We start from the raw sequence: 24,362 nt of genomic DNA on the forward strand, positions 1-24,362 counted from the left end.
CACACGAAGAGGCCATCATAGAGTATTCAGCCACAAAGCTCAGGAAAAATACTGTAGAAATATCAAGCAGTTAAAATTCATAAAAACATTCTGCAAGGCACCTGGGTGGCTCAGTCGGTTAAGTCTCCGACTTTGGCTCAGGTCAGGGTCTCACGGCTCGTGGGTTTGAGCCCCGCATCGGGCTCTGTGCTGACAGCTCGGAGCCTGGAGCCTGCTTCGGATTCTGTGTCTCCCTCTCTCTGTACCCACACCCCACCCCCCCGACCTGGCTCATGCTGTCTCACTCTCTCAAAAATAAATAGATTAAAAAAACTTTTCTAAATAAACATTTTGCTATTTTGTCTGAATTTTCATGGTTTGTGCTGTATTTTTTTCCTTGAATTATTTATTTATGATTTGGAAGGTTCTCTTACTGACAAATGGAGTATTTTCCTGTCATGAAAGTCTCGGATATCATTTCAATTTATGTACATATGTTGGGGAGTACATATGTGTATAAGTATGTGTTTTTTTTTAATTAATAGACTTTATTTTTTAGGACCATTTTATGTTTAGAGAAAAACTGAGCAGACAGTCCAGAGTTCTGCTTTGCCCCCACTCACCCCCATAGTCTCCCTTATTACTGACATCTTGTGTGAGTGTGGTACAATTATTACAACGGAGGAACCAATGCTGCTGTATTGTTTTAACTAAAGTTCATAGTTCACGTTGGGGGTCATTGTCAGTTTTTTAAAATTTTGCAATTGCTTCGCTTATTCTAAGTAAAAATTCACTGAGGTGCCTGATATTTTTATTTTGCATCCTTTCTTCTTCAAAGTCCAAACTGTGTACACTTCAGGCCTCCCCAATTCTGGGATCCACCCGAGGGAGGGGCTGAAAGTCCTAGGACATCCACTATGAACAGGTGCGGCCCGCGGGGGTTATCTTACTCATGTCCCAACGCACCTTCAGGTCAGTAGCCTCATTCCCATTCGACAGATGAGCAAATAGCCCACCACCAAAGGACCTTGCTCAAGGTCACACAGTTCCCAAGAGGCATAGCGGATCCATCCTGGAGCCTCTCGTTGCCAAAACCATGACTTTGCCACTGACACATCGAGCTCAAGGACTCTTTCTTAAGTCTGTAGATGTTTCCTACACGGTCACAGACAAGTTTCACAGGACAGGAAGGCCTTTTTTAACATACTCACTTCTCCAAAAAGGGAAGGTATCATCAGAGACCAAACAGACGGTTACCAGAGGGGCGGTGGGGGGAGGGGATGGATGAAATAAGGAAAAGGGAGTAAGAGTGCACTTCGTCGTGATGTGGAACCACTGAACCACCATACAACTGAAACTAATATAACACTATGTTAACTCTACTGGAGTTTTTAAAAATAGGGAGTTAAGGGGCGCCTGGGTGGCGCAGTCGGTTAAGGGTCCGACTTCAGCCAGGTCACGATCTCGCGGTCCGTGGGTTCGAGCCCCGCGTCGGGCTCTGGGCTGATGGCTCAGAGCCTGGAGCCTGTTTCCGTTTCTGTGTCTCCCTCTCTCTCTGCCCCTCCCCCGTTCATGCTCTGTCTCTCTCTGTCCCAAAAATAAATAAAAAACGTTGAAAAAAAAATTAAAAAAAAAATAAAAATAGGGAGTTAAAAAAAAAAAGGCTATCAGGAAACCTACCTGATTTCCTCTTGCCAATGAACAAATATTCTAATGAACTGAGTGAGGTTTGAGATTAGACCCTATTTCTGGGAAATCGATTCCCCTACCCCAAGATTTATCAACTTGAAATATATGTGACTGTCAGAGGCTGTTGCGTATCGGCCAAGAAAGAAACAAGAACTCTGCCCAAAGAGAAAGAAAACAGTACGATGCATGATAAGGTATAACCACACCAGGACTGGTCAATCCAAAGGAGTATTGTCTCCTCTCACATAGCACCCCCTTCCCCCCCGGGAAGCTGGACACTAACCCTAATAATGCTGTCGGTATTTACAATTTCCAGAACTCCTCTTTGGAGGAGGAATATATCCTTAATGATAACGAATTCTTGTTACTGAGAATGTATTTGATGTTTGCAAACAAATGAAAAGTATTAAGAGCTGAGAAAGGTAAATGAGATGATTTGGTTAGCAACCCCCCTTTTGATACTGTGAGTGATGATAAAGTCACGATATTGATGAGGATGTGGGGTCGTGGTATGAAAGCTCTAAAGCCAACACAAAACATATGGATGGGACTCTTCTAAGAGCTGAAAATGAGCTCTGCAGGTTATAGAGGTAAAAATGTTGATTTCTGATGATAGATCACAGCATCACTTTTGGCACATACGTCAGGAGTTCAAGAATGGAATGGCCTTGCTGTACGAAAATCCGCCTCAGTTCTGTTTACTAATGTGAACAAGTTTTCCTGGTGAGCACGTGCAAAACAAAACAGAACAAGAAACCAGCAGTAAAAACTAAGAATAAAATTATTGTGGAACCCAGGTCTGAACCCATTCTGGGAATGGACAATTTTTTAAGCCACCCACCCTCATTTTCTGGATTGATTCCAACTGAAAGAGACAGGAAACCATCAAAACCCTAGAGGAGAAAACAGGAAAAGACCTCTCTGACCTTAGCCGTAGCAATTTCTTACTTGACACATCCCCAAAGGCAAGGGACTTAAAAGCAAAAATGAACTACTGGGACCTCATGAAGATAAAAAGCTTCTGCACTGCAAAGGAAACAATCAACAAAACTAAAAGGCAACCAACGGAATGGGAAAAGATGTTTGCAAATGACATGTCGGACAAAGGGCTAGTATCCAAAATCTATGAAGAGCTCACCAAACTCCACACCCGAAAAACAAATAATCCAGTAAAGAAATGGGCAGAAGACATAAATACACTTCTCTAAAGAAGACATCCAGATGGCCAACAGGCACATGAAAAGATGCTCAATGTCGCTCCTCATAAGGGAAATACAAATCAAAACCTCACTGAGATACCACCTCACACCAGTCAGAGTGGCTAAAATGAACAAATCAGGAGACTATAGAGGCTGGAGACGAATGTGGAGAAATGGGAACCCTCTTGCACTGTGGGTGGGAATGCAAACTGGTGCAGCCACTATGGAAAACAGGGTGGAGGTTCCTCAAAAAATTAAACATAGATCTACCCTACGACCCAGCAATAGCCCTGCTAGGAATTTACCCAAGGGATACAGGAGTGCTGATGCGTAAGGGGCACTCGTACCCCAGTGTTTCTAGCAGCACTCTCAACAATAGCCAAATGATGGAAAGAGCCTAAATGTCCATCAACTGACAAATGGATAAAGAAGATGTGGTTTATATACATAATGGAAAACTACGTGGCAATGAGAAAGAATGAAATATGGCCTTTTGTAGCAACGTGGATGGAACTGGAGAGTGTTATGCTAAGTGAAATAAGTCACACAGAAAAGGACAGATACCTTATGTTTTCACTCTTATGTGGATCTTGAGAAACTTAACAGAAGACCATGGGGGAGGGGAAGGAAAAAAAAAGTTAGAGAGGGAGGGAGCCAAACCATAAGAGACTCTTAAAGACTGAGAATAAACTGAGGGTTGATGGAGGGTGGGAGGGGGGGGAGGGTGGGTGATGGACATTGAGGAAGGCACCTGTTGGGATCAGCACTGGGTGTTGTACGGAAACTAATTTGACAATAAATTTTATATTTAAAAAATTTGCTTTTTATGTGTAATAAGTGTTTACCAATTTGAAATATATTTATATTGTTGTGATAATAACAATCCAGGGGAGGGGGAACATTCCTAATACTTAGAGCCTATGGCCACAGGAAATTGAAATAAATTAATTTCAAATAAAATATAACGATTTCAATTACTATACATATATTCTCGGGAAAAAGTAGAATAGTGTAATCAATAAAAGACTACGGCACAAAGGTACAGTATGCTGGGATAAATTTCTGTGGGGAGAGTGGATTCAGAACGTGAGCTCAAGGGGGAAAAATGCAAACTATCCACAAACTGTTCAAGAAGGACCTCTCTGTGTGCTTTTTAAGGGAAAGATGGCAAAGATAGAAATCGTCATGGCATTTACATTCTGCTGAACACATTTTTTTCTTTAAATGCTGCAACAGTTTTATTTTAAAATGTCAGCATTCCCATGTTAGAAATGACACTCTTTGATACTTCTTCCTCAAACGTACAATCAAGACTTTTAGATGTCAACCTAAATAGAGGTGACGGGGTATTTAATTTTGAGAGCACCTTTCAGGGGGTATGTGACAAAAGGATCGGTAGCCCCTAGTCAATGTTCGTTCAAATCTGAGGTTTCAATGAAAGTGTCCTGTCCTTAGGGTGCCTGGGTGGCTTAGTCGGTTACGAGTCAGACCCTTGATTTCGCCTCAGGTCTTGATCTCAGGGTCGTGAGTTCAAGCCCTGCACTGGGCTCTGCGCCGGGCAGGGAGACTGCTTAAAACAAAAACAAAAACTGTATCTCAATAAATTAAGCGAATAAAAGAAGATAAAAATGAAAAGCAAAGTGTCCGGTCTGGAATCTTACCTGAGACCACTCCATGGCAATCCACTTGGGGCAGTCGAACAGGTTGCAGGTCTGCATGACCTTGGGTTTGGGCGCGTACATGCACTTCCACTCCTCCACCTGCAGTATCTCTCCGTGCATGGACTCCTCCACACACACGAAGCTCCGCCTCTGAATCCCGCCCCCGCAGGACACCGAGCACGCAGTCCAAGGGTTATGTTCCCAGCTCAAAAGCGAACAAATAAAACCACATTATTTGTTTGCCGTTGGCTTGCCTGCTTCAAGCTTGCAAACGCGACAGCGAAGAGCACTGCCAGAAGCATTCCTTGAGCTGTCTCTAGACCGTCAGTACTAAAGGACGATATTACTAGAGAACCGGAGAATCTCCAAGTCGGAAACTCGTCATCCAGGTATCAAAGGGGGACTCAAATCTCGGACCAACTGCAAGGCCTGAGCTCCCTCTCTAATGGCCGGACATCCCCAGTGACGGGAGTCGTGGCCGTTTGAGGCAGTGTATCCCATCCGATTCTGTGACACATCTTCCTTATGGAGTTGAAGTCTGTTTTCCCGTAGCTCCCCGAAAAGGATCTAGTGTCTGTCCCTCTTCTGTTTGGGGCTGTTGCTGCAGATACTACAGTTCCTTGCAAACTACTTAGAGCAAAGTACGGAGTGGAAAACAGAAACACAGAACTCACCGAGGGAGAGGTTGGAAGTGGTCGTAGGGCATGATCTCTTTGAATCCGTCGCTACAAATGAAATCATGGTGACAGTGTCATTTCCAAATCAATCGACATGCTAATTTAACCCATACAGATCTGACATCCCAAAAGACAGAGCCCTTTCAGACTGAAGACGAAACATGGCAAGTGCTGTGAACCCTTCCCCAAAACTTCCCACCATCTTTTTTGGTTTTCGGGAACATCCGGGGCACACGCCATCTCCAGTTACACGGAACTACAGAAACCAGTGGTATGAATTAATCAAAGGGAAGAGTGTCTCTTCATTCAGATAAACCTACTTTTCAGCATCTAAGAAGGTTATTTTGGTATGTTGATGATATTAACATTTTATCATCTTAGTAGACTCTTTAGAAAGACATTTTGTTTCATAGAAGCTGTCCTTTGAAAAGGTCTCTATTCATAATTATGTTCACCTGGGATTCCAGGAAACGGGTAGTTCAGTGACAGGAAATGAAATCCACTGAGAATGCTTCCTTTTCCATTTGCACACTTCTGCCTCAGCCAGCTGGCAGCTGTCTGGGGGATTCTAGGACTTGATATTGTGGCTGTTATTTTAAGATACTGTAGGAAAGCCAGGAAACTTCCCCAGGCAGTCCAAGTCAGCAGGTACTAAATTATGCAACGGGATAGTTTATGCATCGCTCTTCTGCCTTGGCATTGAAACTTCTTACTTGCTTGAGCAATGCATTATTTATACTGAACTTAATGCAAACGCTTCGAAAGTCAGCACGGGGCAACGGGTGACCCAGTTTAAAAGTGAAAACGGTGAGTTCAAGATCTTTATGACTGGCAGATGGACAAGACATCGTACTTGGATGGAGAGAGCTTCCCTGTTGTGTGTGTAGATGCTCACTGAGGGTCCTTACAGAGGGGTGAATATCAGGGCACATGCATGCACAGCCAGACAGGAGGGTGCAGGGCTGTGTGCGCTGGCGAGCCTTGTCCCCGCTGAGCGGGGCTACGAACGCGGGTAGCTACCACCTGCGTGTGTTCAAGGTCGCACAGTGCAAATGTCACTCTGCAAAGATGGACTGGTCTTGGTGGCGGTTGGCTGATTTCTTTTTAGAGTAAACACTAAGGGCAATGACGCAGACCTCGAAGGGCAAGGGTCCATGCTGCACTCCTTTAGTTTGGGCTTGGGTTTCACATTTTCGGGGTAGTAATGGCAGTAATGGTCAGGAACTACCCTCTTCAAGCGGATATCCACACATTCGGCCGAGTTGAGCTGATAGCCTAATGGGAAAAAGAAAAGGCACCTGTGAATATCGCACTGTGTCGTTTTCCCACAGCAGTGACCCCTTGGCACAGACTCTTCCTCCCCCAGAAGAAACTTAACTCCGTGGTTCTCATCCCTGACTATGCAGGGGAAACGCTGGGAGCTTCTAGCACACAGCAGTGCCCGGGTCCTTACATGGTCCAACTGAGGCAGAAACATTGGGTGGCTCAGTCCAGGAAATGGGTTGGTTTGTGTGCTCTAATGATCTTCAGGTTCTTCTAAGATGATGAAGATGTGTGGCCGAGAGAGAGAGAGAGAGAGAGAGAGAGAGAGAGAGACAGCGAGCACGCACAAGCAGGGGGAGGGTCAGAGAGAAGAAGAGACATAATCCCAAGCAGTCTCTGCAACATCAGTGCAGAGCCCGATGTGGGACTTGAACTCACAAACTGTGAGATCATGACCTGAGCTGAGATCAAGAGTCAGATGCTTAACCAACTGCACCACCCAGATGTCCTGCTTAGCACTTTTAACGAGAAAGTGGCAAGGGACTCCTTTACGGAATGCTCAGACCTCGGGGCGGAAGGTCACTTGCTGGCCGGTCTCCCGAATGTCCCCACAGCCCTGCGCCACGGGCCCCCTGTTTCCCCATATTCTGTTTTTACTATTCCCATCCTGACTCCCCCAGAGACCCCTATTTCTTGTTTACATGTTCTCAAATCCGCATGTGCCTTATGCAATGTTGCTTGTGTGTACCTGTTGTAACTAGATAGGTACTTTAAATCTTGTTCTATTGTCTGCTTTTCTCACTCAGCACGACACTGTTAAGAGCCACCCACATGCCCCGGCCGGTGCCTCCTTCCACCACACAATATCCTGTTGCTTGGGGACACTGCGTTTTACTTGTTTGCTGTCCGGGGGCACCTGGGACACCTCGGATGCCAACGAACTTCTCTAACTGGGGAAGTAAGCACTGTCCATACTGGGAGGAACAAAGCCCATCCCCTACACCGCCCCCTGCCTCAAAATCCTTCAGAGCAGAAGGAATGAAAACTCACTCTTGATTCTGTGAATTTCAAATTGCACAGTCTCTGAGGAAAGTGAGCGTTCCAAATGGATGAGTGCTGTAGATTTAAAAAACAACTCACAAAATGATGCTTCTACTTCCTGGAAGATCTGATCCCAGGCTTCCTGTCACTACATAAGTGTCATGCTAAGTTTAAAAGGAAAAAAAAAAAAAAGGCAATTTTTCAAAAGCAGAATGAGCTCTTCAGGAAAAAAAAAAAAAGGCTCAAAGCTAAGCTCTCAGCCTCAGCCAGTTGGTCTAAAGGTCTAAAAATACATTTAAGGGCCTGATTGCCGAGAGGAATCTGATTTTATAAACCACTAGACAGCATTCCGCAAGCCATGGCTTGGACTTACACGGCGTGGGGAAGGGACAGACTGGTATGCGTTATGAAAAGCAAGGTTGAAACCGCAAGAACGAAAATCCAAATGGAGTCAATAAAATGCTACTCGGGTGCCAGTATCTGCCAGAAAGTCTACAATATCAGATGGCAGGGGCAATCAATCCAGTACTTTCTCCAGACTGATCTTCAGAGTCCCGCGTAGATGATTACAGGCAAGCCAGAAAAGCCCAGCATCCCGGGACCTTAGGGAGCAGAGAACTGACCTGCCTGATGACCCAACAGCTCAGAAATGGCATTTACACAAATCATGGTGACTTGATTAGTAATGCAATTAAACTCTGGTAATGCTTTCCTTGTGGGTTTTATGCGTGTTGTGTTTATTTCCTCCAAAACAAGTACAGAACGAGACTATACCTCCTCGAAGCAAAGGAACACCTCTGTTCTAAATGGAAACATACTTCTAGGAGACAAAAAGCATACAATTTAAGGAGAGACAATTAATTTAATTTGAGGGAGGTACAGAGATAACTGAAAGCGAAGGAAATAAGGCAGGTTGCCTTCCTACGTTATGAACCAATGTATTGAAATTCTGCCTGTGTGCAGAAAATGGCAGGCCGTAGAGGGAACCCCAAGAGCAGCCTAAAGTTTCCCTTCTGTTCTTACAGCCACTGCTGTCTCTGGCGGACAGTTTCCCTGCCAGGTGCTCCCATTTATGGCTCCAGCAGGGCTGTCTTTCCTTCTGCACCTGAGTATGAGGCACATCTGTTTCCCTCCCAAGAATTTAACCAACTGACTAAGCCGAGTCCCATTCCCAATGTCCCTCCCAGAGTGAAAAAGCTCCTCTTTTTTCTCATGTGCCTGAATGGGAATGTCTCTCTGAGTGATCAGGTGGGAGAGGGGAGACATTAGAAAGAAAGAGATCTTTGTCCACTTGCTGAGTAAGAATAACCCCCCCCCCACCGCTGCCCGCTCTTTGCTTTTATTTGGGGGTCCATGGGAGATGGTCATCTCTGGAACCATGGTCTACTTGACTCAAAGGTGGTGGGATTCTGCTTCTGGATATAAAACATGCAGGCAGGGAATCTGTGGGTATGTCCCACTCACCCTGAGAGCATTGAGTCATGTATGTATCTCATAACTCACCACCGGAGAATGCCAGGAGGGGGGGCGGCCACAACCCTGGAGATTATGCTGAATTTTTAACAAAATTCAGGTTTCTTTAGAATCGGACATAACAGGTATTTCCTGAGTACCCACTAACTGCCAGACACTATATTAGGCTCCTTGACCTGTGTCCTCTCATTTTGTTCCCCGACAGTGCTGCAAGGGGCATCATCCTGTTTTATGGATGAGCAGACTGAGCTTCAAAGATGGCACAGAGCTAAGCAGTGGCAAAGCCAAGAAGTGAGTCCAAGTCCCTGAACTTCAGCTCTGTGGCCACCCTGCCTCTTGATGGAAATGTCGTCATGCCATTTTTGGAGAACGAGTTTGGCCAAAATGAGTCTGAGGCCCGGGTTTGGAGAGACTCACTGAATTTATGCAGATCACGGTCTCAACTCCCAACACTGTTTTCCCTCAATCAGCTTTCAACGAGATCAAATGTGTTTTAAGAGTTTCCTTGGCGGTCACTGACGCAAGGTCGGTGACTCAAAGCTCTGAAGGAGTTTCTGCCTCGGAACAATGCTTGTAATGTTCAGCAAAATACATTTTCACTTTCGGTGGAATCGACAAAAACCGAGAGAATGTTAGCGCTGGCAGGGACTTAAAGATGATCTCCAGCATTGTGTTTAAGTCGTATTTACTTTTGTGATCGTGTTCTATTTACGGCAGGAGATCAGTTTGCCTCCTCGAGGTAAAATTAAATTGTTTTTGTGAATATGTTTATTTAAACATTTTTAAAGTTTATTTATTTTTTATTTATTTTGGGAAAGAGCAAGAGGGGGAGGGGCAGAGAGAGAGGAAAGAGAGAGAGCCCAAGCAGGCTCCACACTGTCAGTGCAAAGCCCAACGTGGGGCTCGAACCCACAAACCATTAGAACACGACGTGAGCTGAAGTTGGGCACTTAACCAGCTGAGCCACCCAGATGCCTCCATTTAAATTTCTTAAAACATCCATTTAAAGAAAAAACCTTAAGTAAATAATAGTGCAGGGGTAACACAGATATGGCAAAAGCAGTAATTAATATGGCTACACCTGATATCCAAAGATTCTTAAATTTGAATGTGTACCCTAATTTCCTGGGGGGGACTGTTGAAAAGGATTAATGGGCCCCATTCCCAGAGTTTCTCATTCAGTAGGTCCAGGGTGGGGCCCAAGAATCTGCATTTCCACCAAGTTCCCACGTGATGCTGATGCTGTTGGCCCGGGGACCCCACTTTGAGAACCACGGCTGTAGAATCATAATCTAGTGGTCTACTGCCCAAGCCACGTCTAGGAAGAAGTAACTGGGAAGACTAACTTTCTAGCTGGTTTCCAGAGCCCCATTCAACCCCTAGACCGTTTCTCTTTCCTTCTCGGCAACACAAGCTCCTTCTGGGGTCTGGGCTAAGTGCTCCCCACAAAAGCACCTGCCTGCTGTTTTCACAGGGAGCCTAAATCCCAGAGGAGAGAGTCCTGAGATACAGATTCCCGGGAACCCGAAGGCGTCCCTGATACCCGAAGCCTGGAGTTTAAAGGAGGGAAGGCAGAAGTGACTGGGGACACTCAGCTGGGGGCTCAGAGGGAGCTGTTCACCAGCTGAGCAAACGGGGGTACGTCCTTTACCTCTAATACGTTTCTGTTTGCTCACACATAATACAGCCACGCAAAGGGGCCTTTCTTAAGGTTGTTTGCAAGAAAAAATGTGAAGATGAACACCCCACCACGTGGCTTGATACATGGAAATGCCCAACACTGCTGCCTGGTGCTTTTAGGGGAAGTTATCCCCATAAGGCCCTCTAGCAATTCAAGGAACCATGGTTCATGTGTTGGCACGAGCTCAGAACCATTTATTCTTCAATTTTAAAGTTCAGTTTATTAAAAGGGACTTACAATGGAGGCTCTGGCGGCCTCCTTTCCTCCAGGCAGACGCTTTCTCCATATTAAACAGCCGATTTCCCGCCACCTGAGCCTGTAAATACGTGTAGCACGGGTGTGGAGCCCAGAACCTTCCTTCACTGTCTGTGAAATCCTTGAACTAAGCGAGCAGCGGGCAGGAGTTTCCCCTTACCACTCAGCGGCTACCCTTTCTCCTTTTGGTAATTTACGCTAAGGCACCTACCTTGAGGGAGGACGGGGTGGAAATCTAAATGTTAGAACCAACGCGACCCCTTCACCAAGCTGCTTGGTCTGTTTTTCAGGTTTTCCGTGGAAAATTAAAAATAATGCATGCTTTACAGACACTTAAGACAAGAAATGCAAGGACACACATAAACAGGTCTCCAGCTTTTTGCTAGAAGTCTGTCTAGACTGTTGCACCTGTCTCCAAGAATAAAGGCAAACACACATCCGTTCACACCACTGCGGTCCAGGCTGCTGGGCAGGATGCCGCGTGATCACTCATCACCCGTCACCACACCAATGTTACAGTCAGCTTCAAAAAAACACACAGGTACGTCATTTCTAACTCTGAGCTCGGAACATTCAGGAACGAAGTCTGTGCCTCACCTCCTCCACATGTCACAGTGCAGGGGAAGAAGTCGGTTTGTCTCCACTGATGACTGATCGGCTGATAGAAGAAGAATTGGGCCACACTGTCCTTGGCCACCGTGTACCTGGTCTGGACACAGAGAACCATGGTGACACATCTACATGCAACGGTCTAACACTTCCCACGGCTTTCCAAAGGAGATCAATGTACTTCACTGAGGTATGCAATCCCAGATCTTCAGATCTTTCACAACCAACTCCGGCACATGAAGTTTCCAAAAATTCTAACATGTGATAACACTTCATTCGGGGTTGCCACAGAGGGGGACTCAGAAGACCTTCAACCAGAGTCATTTTTCCAGACAACTCCATGCCTGGAAGGGAGTTCTCAAACGTGTAGGTGGCCTTTTTTTATTTGTTCGCGTAACTTCTGTTTTTTTTTTCTACCTGATACATCTGAGTTTAATTTCCATGAGAGCAGGGGCTGAGACAGTCTGGGTTTGTTTGCACCATGCCACATGCCTGGAGTTCTTACAGTTGCAATAATTCTTACACTTTCATCTTTACGCAAATCCCTCCGAAAAGGTCTTCTGGAAAGTACAACTGGAGAAACGCAAATGGACACAAATATGTGGTGTTCATACTCGAGCGTTCCAGCATCTAACTAAAGAGAAGGGGTACCACTGTGCATGAGCCAGCGGACGGAAGAGGGAAGATACTGCTGAGGGATGACACTCAATGAGCACGTTCTCCTCCTACTTTTTTCTTTTCTGCCCTCCTGACTGAACAAATGAGTGAACCAAGGGAAACTCCCAGAATGCAAGGAGAGGAGACAAAGAAATAGAGTTCACGCAGGATCCGTCCAGAAATGCCAAAGCCCATAGGGACTTCAAGTGGGGGACCCAAGAGAGGACATAATGAAAAGCCAATATTGGATGATATAATTGCTGAGAATTTCCTAGACCTTGAGAAAGACAGGTGTACTCAGTTTAAAAATGTTCTGGGCAGACATTTTTAAAAAGTACAACAACCGGGATAAAGAAAAATCTTAAAAGTTGTCAGAAAGGAAAAAAAAAAATCATTAGCTATGAAACAGTGAGAATCACACTGGCGTCCGATTTCTCATAGGCAATACCGGATGCAAGAAAGCAAAATCACACCTTCAAAGTGCCGAGCAACGATAACTTTTTGTCTAGAATTTTGTAACTAAACTATCAATCAACAGTCAAAGATCAATGGTCAATCTATGAGCAAGCGATGATCAAATTATCTATCAGAACCAGGGAAACAGAGATATCTTCAGACACAGAACGACTGAAACGGTACCACTTGAGACCCTCACTGGAAAAAAAAAAAGGAAAAAACTATGAAAAGGTATTGAACAAGAGCGAATATAAAAGCAGGAGGGAGTAGATGCAAGAAGCAGTAATGATGAAATCAGTCAGTAAAGCTGATTCATAAACATAAGTAAGAGTTGACTAAAAGATAATATTTGGATGTATTTGATCATAAAACGGTAAAACACTCTAGCACTCTAGCACTCTAGACGCTGTCAGGGAGGAGAGGTGGGGGGGAGGAGAGGTGGGGGGGAGGAGAGGTGGGGAGGAGGAGAGGTGGGGGGCGGGAGGGCAGGATGCACAGCGTCACAGAGGCACGAAACACTTCAAAAGGGTTGTGCTCTGGCTGTGGAAGAATGGCTGGTCTCTGATGAATCCTGCCAGAGAGAGTGAGAGCTCCGCCTAAAATGTATTTCTGATGTATCTGAAGGCATCAGAGAACGACCACGCCAGTGAGCGTTTGCAGGGACAAGACCCCAGACACAAAGGAAGCCCAGAGAGGCGAGCGTGACATTGGCACCACCTCTGGCACCACATTTCTGCTCCCGGCATTTTCCATCGTGCAAGTGGTGACTGAGTGGCTGAGAAGCTGAGCAGAGCTGTCGTCAGACTCATGAGTCTGAGAACAAACACTGGAGCTCGAGGCCCACCAAGCCGAGGGGGTTACCAGTAAATGCCCCACGTGCCCAACTGGGAGCCCCAGAAAGCTCTATCCTAGCAAGAAGCATGAACTGGAAGTAGGCCACTTTTCAAAGGGAATGAACGCCAGGTCCCAATTATTTCAATCGCTTGTTGGCTGAAGGTACCTGGCTGCTAACCTGTCTTCCAGAAGCAGAAATTAATCCAGTCTCAGTTCGTATCTATAATCTTTCACTCACTATATACAGAAAAACTTAAAAATAACCAGGCACACACAAAAAATAAGATTTAACAACCAACAGAAAAGGTGGAATACGCTATAAATGGAATTACAGAATATCCAAATAGTGGCATCACCAGATAGAAACTTAAACACCTAGTTATACGGCTACCAACCCCTGAAATTCTAGCTTTGGCTTCAGGTCGTGTTTCACAATACCCCATACGGTGCCAGGGTCTTAAAACCTCAGCGTTAGCACACGGCTCCCTCCTTGGGCTCTTGTATTTTAGAAAGTCTGGACTAAGATAGGATGGTGAAAATGCTTAAGAAGTTAAGTGACAAGACAGAGAATTTCACTAGAAACAGAGAGGCCACAAAAATAAAATGGCAATTCTAGGAGAACAAGGCACAATAACTTAAATCAGTATCGCAAATGGACAGACTTGACAATGGATTAGACTGGGGCTCGGCAAATATTTTCGTAAAGAATCAGAAGGCAGACATAGTTTTCAGGCCATATAGTCCCCATTACAGTGATTTGACTTGGCTGGCACAGGGAAAAGGCAGCCACAGACAACCTGTAAACAAACGGCTGTGGCTGTGTTCCAGTAAAACTCCACTCTGCTTGCTGGCCAGGATCTGCTGACCCCTGGATTGCATACAATTAAAGAGAGAATCAGTAAACAGACACGGAAGAAGGAAGCGGAAAGTAGACATGACAGGTGAAGCTGTAAGTATAGTCCCAGAGAAAGTGAACACAGAGAATGGCATAGAAACTATATCTGCAGAGGTAATCAATGAGAATCTTCCAAAACCGATGGTAGATATCAAGCCATGGCTGTGAAGCTCTACAAACCTCAAGCAGAAGAAAGTCACCAATTACATCACAGTCAGACTGACGGAAACCAGGGGCACCCGGGAGGCTCAGTCAGTTGAGCGTCCGACTCTTGATTTCAGCTCAGGTCATGATCTCATGGTTCACAGGATCGAGCCCCACATTAGGCTCTGTGCTGACAGCATGGAATCTGCTTAGGATTCTCTCTCTCCCTTTCTCTCTGCCCCTCCCCAGCTTGTGTGTGTGCTTGCTAAATAAATAAATACATACATAAATACGTAAACAATCTTAAAAAATTGATGAAAACCAAAGAGCAAACACTGAAAAGGAGACAGGGAGAAAGACACATTACCTTCTAAGGCACAAAAATAAGACTGACAGCTGGCTTCTTAAGAGTAAGTGGAAGCCAGAAGACAATGCACTAATAGAAAATAGTTTCGTGATGGTAAGGTGGTCAAGTCACTAGAAGAGGTAACGACTCTACATGTGAACGGACCTAACAACCTAGCCTCAAAGATAAATAATTTGAAATTAACAAGAATAGAAAAAAAATTAGATAAAGGTAACAGTCACAGTGGTAGTTTTACCATATCTCTTGTGGTAACTAACAGAATGAGCAGACAAAAAAACCAGTAAGGTTACAATTTTTAATAAAACCATTAATAAACATGACCACATTGACGTATGGACACTGTGCCCAACAACAGGAGACCACACATCATATCTTCTAATATTTGCTATGTTCTGAGCCACAAATTAAGTTTTAACAGATTTCAAAAAAGTTGACATAATATAGAATATGTTCTTTGACTATAGTAGAATGAAGCGGTAAAGTAATAATGAGTAGGGTGCCTCGGTGGCTCAGTCCAACTCTTGATTTCGGCTCAGGTCATAATCTCAGGGTCATGAGATTGAGCCCTACGTCAGGCTTTTCCCTGAGCATGGAGCCTTCTTAAGATTCTCTTTCTGTCTTTCTCTCTCTCCCTTTGCCCTCTCCCTTGTCCATGCTCATGCTCTCTAAAATAAAATAAGAATGAGATTACTGCAAAATTCCTACATACTTGGAGAGTATACTTCTAAATATTCTTTAAGTCAAGGAATATATCACTATGAAAACTATAATACAATTTGAATGATGATGGAAAAGATTTCATATCAACATTTGCATAATAAAATATAAGGAATGATTGGAGTGAAATTCATAGCCTTAAATACATGTGTTATGGGGGAAAAAAGGATGAAAATCAATGACCTGACATCCAACTAGAAAAGATAAAAAGGTAACAGCTTATTAAATCCAGAGACAGAAGAAGGACGGAGATAACAAAGGTGAGACTGGATATTAATCATATGGAAAGGAAACTACACTAAAATGTAAATAACGTAAATGAAAAGGTGTTTCTGTGAAAAGTCTAATTAAAGTGATAGCCCTCCAAAGTGACTGATCAAGTTAAAAAGAAAGTAGGGACAAATAATCGGTCTCAGGAATGAGAAAAATGACTCACTACGGATCCTGGAGACAATGAAGAAACAGTAAGAAGATAATATGAAAAGATCTCTGCCAATAACCTTTATAAAGTTAGTTGAACTTTGGAGATATTGTGGGTTCTCTTCCAGACCAGCAGAGCAAATATCACAGCAAAGCGAGTCAAATGAAGTTTTTGGTTTCCCAGTTATGTTTACACTACACTGTAGTCTATTAAGTGTGCTGTAGCATTAGATCTAAGAAAACAATGTGTGTACCTTAGTTTAAAAATACTTTGTTGCTAAAAAATGCTAACAACCATCTGAGCTTTCAGTGGCTTGTAATCGCTGATCATAAATCACCATCCCAAATATAGTAATAATAAAAAAGTTTGAAATACTGTAAGAAGTACCAAAATGTGACACAGAAACACAAAATGAGCAAATGTTGGAAAAATTGCACCTCTACACTAGTTCAACTTAGGAATGTCATAAATCTTTGTGGCAATTTGTAAAAAAAAAAAAAAAAAAAGAAGAAGAAGAAGAAGAAAAGAAAAGAAAAGAAAAAAAAGAAAAAAGAAAATCTACAAAGTGCAATAAAATACGGTGCACCTGTAGACAAAGTCCTTGAAATAAAACTGACACAAAAGGAAACTAAAAGTATGAATAGTTGTGTATATTTTAAAGACACTGAATGCATACTTCTAAAAATTTACTGCTTTAATATCTCCAAATATTTAAAGAAGAAATGACACTAATTTTAAACAAACCATTGCAAAGAATGAAAACTGAGGAAATATTTCTAAACTTGTTTTGTAAAGCCAGTATAAATTAATACCCAAGACCTGACATGAATACAGTATTAGAAAGAAAACCTCTTCCAGAACAAAGCCACCAAAAAAATCATAAATACAATAATTTAAAATTATAGCCAGTGATACATAAAAGGATAATCCTTTTTATTAATAATAAAACAATAAATATAAGTAAATGCTACTAATAAATTATACTAATGATAATAATCAAGTGAAGTTTATTACAGGAAGGTAAGATGGGTTTAACATTTAAACATCAACAGTTCACTATCTTAAAGGAAAAAATATACAATCACTTCAAAAGATGTAGAAAATGCATTTGAAAAAATTCCACACTTGTATGTGACAATGGAAGCAAATTAGAAAAAGATTTCTTTCATCAGATAAACTATCAAAACCTCATGGCAAACATCAAACATGATGAAGAATTACAGAGCCCTTTGCCTCTGAATGAGAAGCATGACAAAATAGTTGCTGTCGCTAAATCTACTCAATATCATACCAAATGTCCTAAGTGGTACAATATAGTAAGAAAAATAAATAAAATATACACGGGTTGGAAAAGAAGAAACAAAATTATCATCATTACAGGTATCAGAATTGCGTATACCTAATCGAAAAGAATCTATAAACGATTAGAATTAATAAGTGTTAATATAGCAAGAATACAGTGCCAATATACAAAAATCAGTTAATTTCCATAACTTTAGTACAAATAAATAGAAAAATTTAAAAATTCATTTATAATAACACCAAAATAGCAAACAACTGGGAATAACTTAGAATATATGACTTACACACTGAAAATTATGAATGTTATTGAGAGAAAAAATTTTAAATTAAATAAATGGATGGGGATACCATATTTATGGATTGGAAAAATTGGGATGGGAAAGTTTTCTGTTTTCTCCAAATTGACACATAGATTCAATGCAATTCTAATTGAAATCCAAAAGAATCTTATAAAATTTGACAGGCATACTTAAAAGTTGTTATGGAAGTACAAGGAGTCAAGAAGATCAAAGATCATCTTTAAGAACAAAGTGGGAGGGGCACCTGGGTGACTCAGTCGGTTAAGCGTCCGACTTCAGCTCAGGTCATGATCTCACAGCTCGTGAGCTCGAGCCCCACGTCAGGCTCTGTGCTAACAGCTCAGAGCCTGGAGCCTGCTTTGGTTTCTCTGTCTCCCTCTCTCTCTTCCTCTCCCCTGCTCACGCTCTGTCTCTCTCTCTCAAAAAAGTGAATGAACATTAAAAAAAAAAATTAAAAGAACAAAGTGGGAGAACACACACTAGCAAATATCAAGACTTGTTTCAAAGCTACAGTAATTAAGTCACAATGGTACTCAGAGACACATCAATGAAACACAACAGACTCCAGAAACAGACCCCCACACACATACAGTTTTGAATTTAAGACAAATGGAGAAAGGACCATCTTTTCACCTAATGGTTCTGGGTCAGTGGATAGATGTGCTAAAAGATAATGACTATAGTTCACAACATGCGCAAAAATCAATTTTAGGTGGATTACAGCTCTTAATATGACAAGTAAAACAATAAGGCTTCCAGAGAAAAACACAGAAGAATAGTTTCATAGCCCTTGATCCTGAACGAGGCAAAGATTTCCTAACCAAAATACAAACGGTCCAATCATGAAGCTAAAAATCTATAGCTTTGCACTACAACAAAATTAAGAGCTTCTGAACGGGAAAACTGAATGCCCTAAATACATGTAATAGAGAAAAAAGAAGTTGGAAAATAAAATGAATTAAGAATTGAGCTCCAGAAGCTAAAAATACAATACCAAAATAAATTAGTGTAAAGATAAAAGAAAGAAAAATAAAAGTTTACATAAATTGAATATTTTTAACACTCTGAGTTAATCAGGAAAACTAAAATCTGGTTCTTGGCTGTCTCAGAGACAAACCTTTGGATGATCTGAATGAAATGAAAATTAGATAAGGAACCAGTGAACAAGTTTAGGAATGAAAGAGACATGGTTACAGGTACAATGGAAATGTTTTTTAATGATAAGGGAACGCAGCACGATTACCTTTGAAGAGTTGGAAGACTTGGACGAACTGGATATTTCTCTAGCAAAATATAAATTTCAAACTTGGCTCAAAAACAGAACCCTAAATAAATCAATATGCCTAAGAGGGACTAAAATAGTTTTCTGAGTCCCAACCATTATCACCAAAAGAAAAAGAAAAAAAAGAGGAAGAGAAAGACAGAAAAGGCATTAAACCCAGATGTTCTCCATAAAGAGATGACGCCCTTACTGGAGCAGATGCATTTAATTGTTGACCAATATCCACTTCCCCTTCCCAGCCGCCAAAGGCTCATGCCTGTTCCCGTGTTCATTCCTCCTCCATGTGTCTTAGCGCCTGGCTGCCCCATGTGACCATGGCGGTCACAGCTGCCTTAGCAGGTGTGGGACCCATGAGAATGCGCCTCTCACTCGCACAACTGCAGACTGTAATGGCTCGGCAGCGCCTGTGGCAGGTCAAGGTCCCCGTGGGCTGCTCCCACCCCACGGTCCGAAGCAGGCCATTTCCTGGGAGACACTGCACCATGTGATAGAGGACTCTGGCTCAGGGCCTCCCCTGCAGCCTTGCTGAATCCCCCAGGACCACCCTTCAGTTTAAGGTGCTCCCACCCAACTTTCTCTCCTTCCCTCTCTCCTCTGCTTCTGAAGTCAGATCTTCACTACCGCCGGATAGCTCTCCTGGCCTCTCTTGGTGCCATCTTGCCTCTTCCTCGTGGGTATCCCGCTCATAAACGTCTTGCACATCTAGTCCTGTCTTGGCATCTCCTCCTCCTTCCCCTCCCCCTCCCCCTCCTCCTCCTCCTTTGAGCAATTTTAGATTTACTGAAAAACTGAGCAGAAAGTACAGCACTTCTAATAAACCCAACACACACCGGTTTCCTTATTATTAACATCTTGCATTGGTGTGGTCCATTTGTTACTATTGAGGAATCAATATTGGTACATTTTTTTTTTAATTTTTATTTATTTTTTTACTTATTTGTTTTGAAGCCATTTCTTTTCTTTTTTTAATTTAAATTTTAGTTAGTGGGGCACTTGGGTGGCTCAGTCCGTGAAGTATCTGACTTTGGCTCAGGTCATGACCTCACAGTTCCTGAGTTCGAGCCCAGCTGACAGCTGGAGCCTGTTCCAGCTGGGCTGACAGCTTGGAGCCTGGAGCCTGCTTCAGCTTCTGTGTCTCCCTCTCTCTCTCTGTTCCTCCTCTGCTCAATCTCTCTCGCTCTCAAAAATAAATAGACATCGGGGCGCCTGGGTGGCTCAGTCGGTTAAGCGGCCGACTTCGGCTCAGGTCATGATCTCACGGTCCGTGAGTTCGAGCCCCGCATCAGGCTCTGTGCTGACAGCTCGGGGCCTGGAGCCTGTTTCAGATTCTGTGTCTCCTTCTCTCTGACCCTCCCCCATTCATGCTCTGTCTCTCTCTGTCTCAAAAATAAATAAATGTTAAAAAAATTTTTTTAAATAGAAAAATAATAAATAAACATTAAGATAAATTTTTAATAAAAAATTTTAGTTATTTAACATACAGTGCAATATTGGTTTCAAGAGGGCATCTGCTTCTTGATGAACCCAGAAGGACTAACGCCCAGGGAAAGGCTGAGAGCGAGCACATGACCCAAGTCTTGTCAACGAGACGGGTAACAGGTCTGTTGCAGAGCTCTTGAGAAAAGTTTTCCCTGCTGAGTAGGTTCACAAGAAATAAAAAACCCTCCTGAGCGTCTGGACAAGGCCTTCTCTGCACGTTAGCTTTCCAGTCTGAATGCAGGGCAATTACAAGCCGGTTCATTTGTTTAAAAGTTGACACCTGACATTGCGTCTCTGTAGGCCACGCCCTGTCATGTCAGGCAGGGAAGTGGCCCGTCTCTCGGCTGTCCTGTCCTCCAGACCGACCGCCTCCACGGTGCTTTTCCACTTGGGACGCCCGAGTCGGGAAAGGAGGGACAGCTTGGATCCGTGTGTGAAGGTCCTCGTCCTGTCGCCGGGTCCTCTGGCCAGTGGGAGGACCACAGGGAGCTGAAGACCCAGTGGCCTCGGCTGTGTTGTTTCCTGGCCACGGGATGGTGGACTCCTCTGGTGACCTGCCTGGTCCACGCCCTTCTTGTGCGGCAGGTTGTCAGTGGTGTGGCTGCCACTCCCGCCCAGTCCCTGGCCTGGCCTCGAGCCCCTTACCTAGGACACCATACGCTTTACTGCCGGAGCCAGGACGATTCTGAGAGTGAAAGGAAGGGCCACTGAGAATTAAGCCAGAGCCACAGGCACAAACTGGGTCTTTCTTGAACAAAGTAAGAGGCACAGAAGCTCTACCTTTACCCCTCGGCCGCAGGGTCATTTTGCCCCCACTGTGTCAGCCCCTCCAAGGTTGCCCAGTCAAGGGTACAGGGAATGTCCCAGGTCCCTTCCATGCCACGTGGGGGCCGAGGGAGCGTCCAGGGAGCTCAACTCACACTCATGCCAATTCTGTTCCAACGTGACTCCCCCCACCCCCCAGGTTGTTGCTGACAGAAGTAAATACCCTACGGGGCCTTCTCCTCTGGGGCTTCTAGATGAACAGTGGAGCATAAGCTCCTTTTCTGCCTTTGCTTTGAAACCCAGTTAAGATGCTTCCCTGCTCTGGACAGTGACCGCCGTCATGACATGTCTCCTGGCCTCACCTTCTCAAGCCTGTCTCTTTGCACATCCCTGCCAGACTCTCTCACGAAAGTATACACTCTCCCAAACACGGAGTGCTGAGGACACTAAGCCCAGGGCTCAGCCTTATGGGGGAACGGGCATCCTCCCTACCCTGAAGAAGAAACACTAGGATTTAGTCTCCCGAGCTTGGTCCTTGACACGGTATGGGAGCTGAATCAGTTTATAAAAAGCCTTATTTCTCTCCATAAGCCTGACTCTCAAGACAGAAGTCTGAACTGAAGGAGGAAGAGGAGGAGGAGGAAACGAAGAAGGAGGGGGAGGACAAGAGCAGGAAGGAGATCCTACCTTAATAATAGAAAGTTGACCATCAATGCTCATTCTCCGCATTCCTGCTAACAAACCCCAGTCACCAACCGCCACTTTCGAACCCCCAGGGCCGATTGCTCTGCTGACGAGGCACACGGTCAAGTACACAGAACAGCAATGAAGAAGTGCCTATTAACATGTGCAGAAGTATATTACTTGCGTTTCATTAAGAAAATGATTTTCTAACAATGGTAAGAAAAATAAACTCAGATTCAACCACCTTACTTGGCCACTTCAAATTCATTTCCAAAATTTACAGACTAGCTATTTATACAAAACTCTGCTTGCTTTCTCTTTCTTTCTTTCTTTCTTTCTTTCTTTCTTTCTTTCTTTCTTTCTTTCTTTCTTTCTTTCTTAAATAAATGTGTGTATCCAGTTTACGCATATAATTTAGCTGTGAATTCTGGTAACTACTAGAACAGTATTTGAACTGCTTTCACCGAGAAATTTCTCTCAACACATCACATGATGGCAAACATCAGGTGAGATCTCAAGTCTCTGCCTCTGTGGTTAACGGCAAATGCTCAGGTCGAGAGCGAATTCTGATCGATGGACATGATGAAAATAGGTAAATTTTCTTTTCTGTTGGGCACTAGTATGGGCTGAATTGGGTTCCCCCACAAAAAAGATACGTGTAAATTTTAACCCATGGTACCTCAGAATACCATCTTATTTAGAAATAAGTAGGGTCTTTGCAGATCTAGTAAAGTGAATGCGAGGTCGTTAGGGTGGGTCCAATCCAAAATGGCTGGTGTCCTCAGAGAAAGGGGAAATGTGGGTGCAGAGGCAGACATGCCCAGACAGAGAAGGCCAAGGGAGAATGCTCGAGGACACAAGCAGCTGGGGAGAGGCATGAGACAGACTCTCCCTCAGCCCTCAGAAGGAATCAGTCCTGCCCACACCCTGATCTTGGACGTGTAGCCTTCAGAACTGGGAGTCAACGACTATCTGTTGTCCTTCAAGCCACCCAGTTTACAAAGGTGCTTTCACAAGAGCCTCGGGAACCTAGCACAGGCGCCGACCCTCACAACTGTGTCTTGCTGTGTTCTGAAATACCCGTGAATGTGCAAATTCAGTCACTGTCTGCACCACGTTGCAGACACCTGCTCTTTGCAATAAAGGAGGACAGACAGTTTCAAATCTTTGCGTCCTTGGATCACGCAGAGGTGCTTTCTTAACTGCCCATAAAGAAAGGAGAGACGGTGTAAAGAGAGAACATAACACGTATCTAGAGCTGAGGTTGGGGGAAACTGACGGCAGAGGCTTGCCTGGCAGAAAATGAGTGGGAAGAGATATCGGAAAACCTTTTCCCGCAGACACACAAAATACCTGAGTGGGAGAAAGATGACAGGTATCTGGAATAAAGAGGAAGGTTGCAGACCACAAGGAAGAAGAGCTTTTTTTCCCCCCTCCCTTAAGATGGATATGTTGCAAAAGAGAGGGAAGCCACCAGCACAAAGTGGTGAACCATGGAAAGAGAGGTCTTTACCAAAACCATTTCGTTTTGTTCTCATGGGCATACTCCTGAAATTGATATTCACAAACATCTACTCACAGAGGCAACTGTTCAGAAAGTTCTCCCGGAACAGAGAGTGCCTACAGTACCCTCCAGTCAACACGGCCTAGACATGAAGTACCTGATCAGGACTCTCTACTGCTACCTGGTGGCAGCATACACACATTCGAAAAGCGAAATACGAACACTTGAGGGGCGCTAACACAAAATACTGTGACCCAGTAGCGCTGTGACGAAGGTCATCCATGAGAAAAAGGTCATTCAGGAAAACAAAAATACATAAATCCACTGGGAAGGAAAAAAAAGAAAAAAAGTGTCATTTTCAAGAATGGTCCAATCATGAAAATATAGCTTCTGAAAAAGGAGAAAGACTTTTTTTTTTTTGTCTCACTGGTGCAGTGGATTGCTAGGCTTTACAATCTGAACAAGAGCCACAGAAGAATCTGACATCCCACCGAGGCCTTCAGAGGTTACTCGTGATGTCAGAATATAATGGTTTCTAACAGTCTGTTTATTACAAGTCCAAGAAGTAAGGTCTAATCTGTGCCCGTATGAAAGAGTGTGCCTCAGTATCCCCGGGCACACCCATGACTGTGCTCCGTTGGCACTGAGCGGGCAGAGCCGGTCTCCTCTCTACAGCCTGGGTTGAAGTCAGATGTTCCATTTTTAGACCAGCTGCTCTCGGTTGATGGGAATGGGAAGAGATACAGCAAAACACATTGCCGCCCATCGTTGGCGACCTCCTGCGCACTTTCAACTTCCCCAACTGCAGCCACACCCGATGGTATGATGAGCCGCGAAGATGTGAGCGGAACCAGAGCTCCCCCCCTTAGCGACAACACAGGCTGGGTAAAAGTACGGTGTTCCCAGGAAAAAAAAAAAAAAAAGAAGAAGAAAGAAAAAAGGGGGAAAAAAAGAATAGAAAAAGTAACTGATGGAAAAGTATATTTCCTAGAAACCCACATTATTTGGACAAGCTTATAAGTCAGGGAA

General features: G+C 43.8%; 1 protein-coding gene across 6 annotated transcripts in view; it reads right to left on the reverse strand.

Moving 5' to 3' along the window:
* The window catches only part of ADAMTSL3 (ADAMTS like 3), a 350,744-nt gene that overhangs the window by 128,606 nt on the left and 197,776 nt on the right, over positions 1-24,362 (reverse strand). For all 6 annotated transcript variants that reach the window (XM_053223471.1, XM_053223476.1, XM_027068223.2 and 3 more), the window contains 4 exons: positions 11,516-11,627; positions 6,342-6,480; positions 5,203-5,253; positions 4,529-4,733 (listed from right to left, as the gene is read on the reverse strand). In XM_053223471.1, the coding sequence (XP_053079446.1) occupies positions 4,529-4,733; positions 5,203-5,253; positions 6,342-6,480; positions 11,516-11,627 (507 nt within the window). The remainder of the gene's footprint in view (positions 1-4,528; positions 4,734-5,202; positions 5,254-6,341; positions 6,481-11,515; positions 11,628-24,362) is intronic.

The sequence above is a fragment of the Acinonyx jubatus genome, chromosome B3 (genome assembly GCF_027475565.1).
Source record: "Acinonyx jubatus isolate Ajub_Pintada_27869175 chromosome B3, VMU_Ajub_asm_v1.0, whole genome shotgun sequence".
Taxonomy (NCBI): domain Eukaryota; kingdom Metazoa; phylum Chordata; class Mammalia; order Carnivora; family Felidae; genus Acinonyx; species Acinonyx jubatus.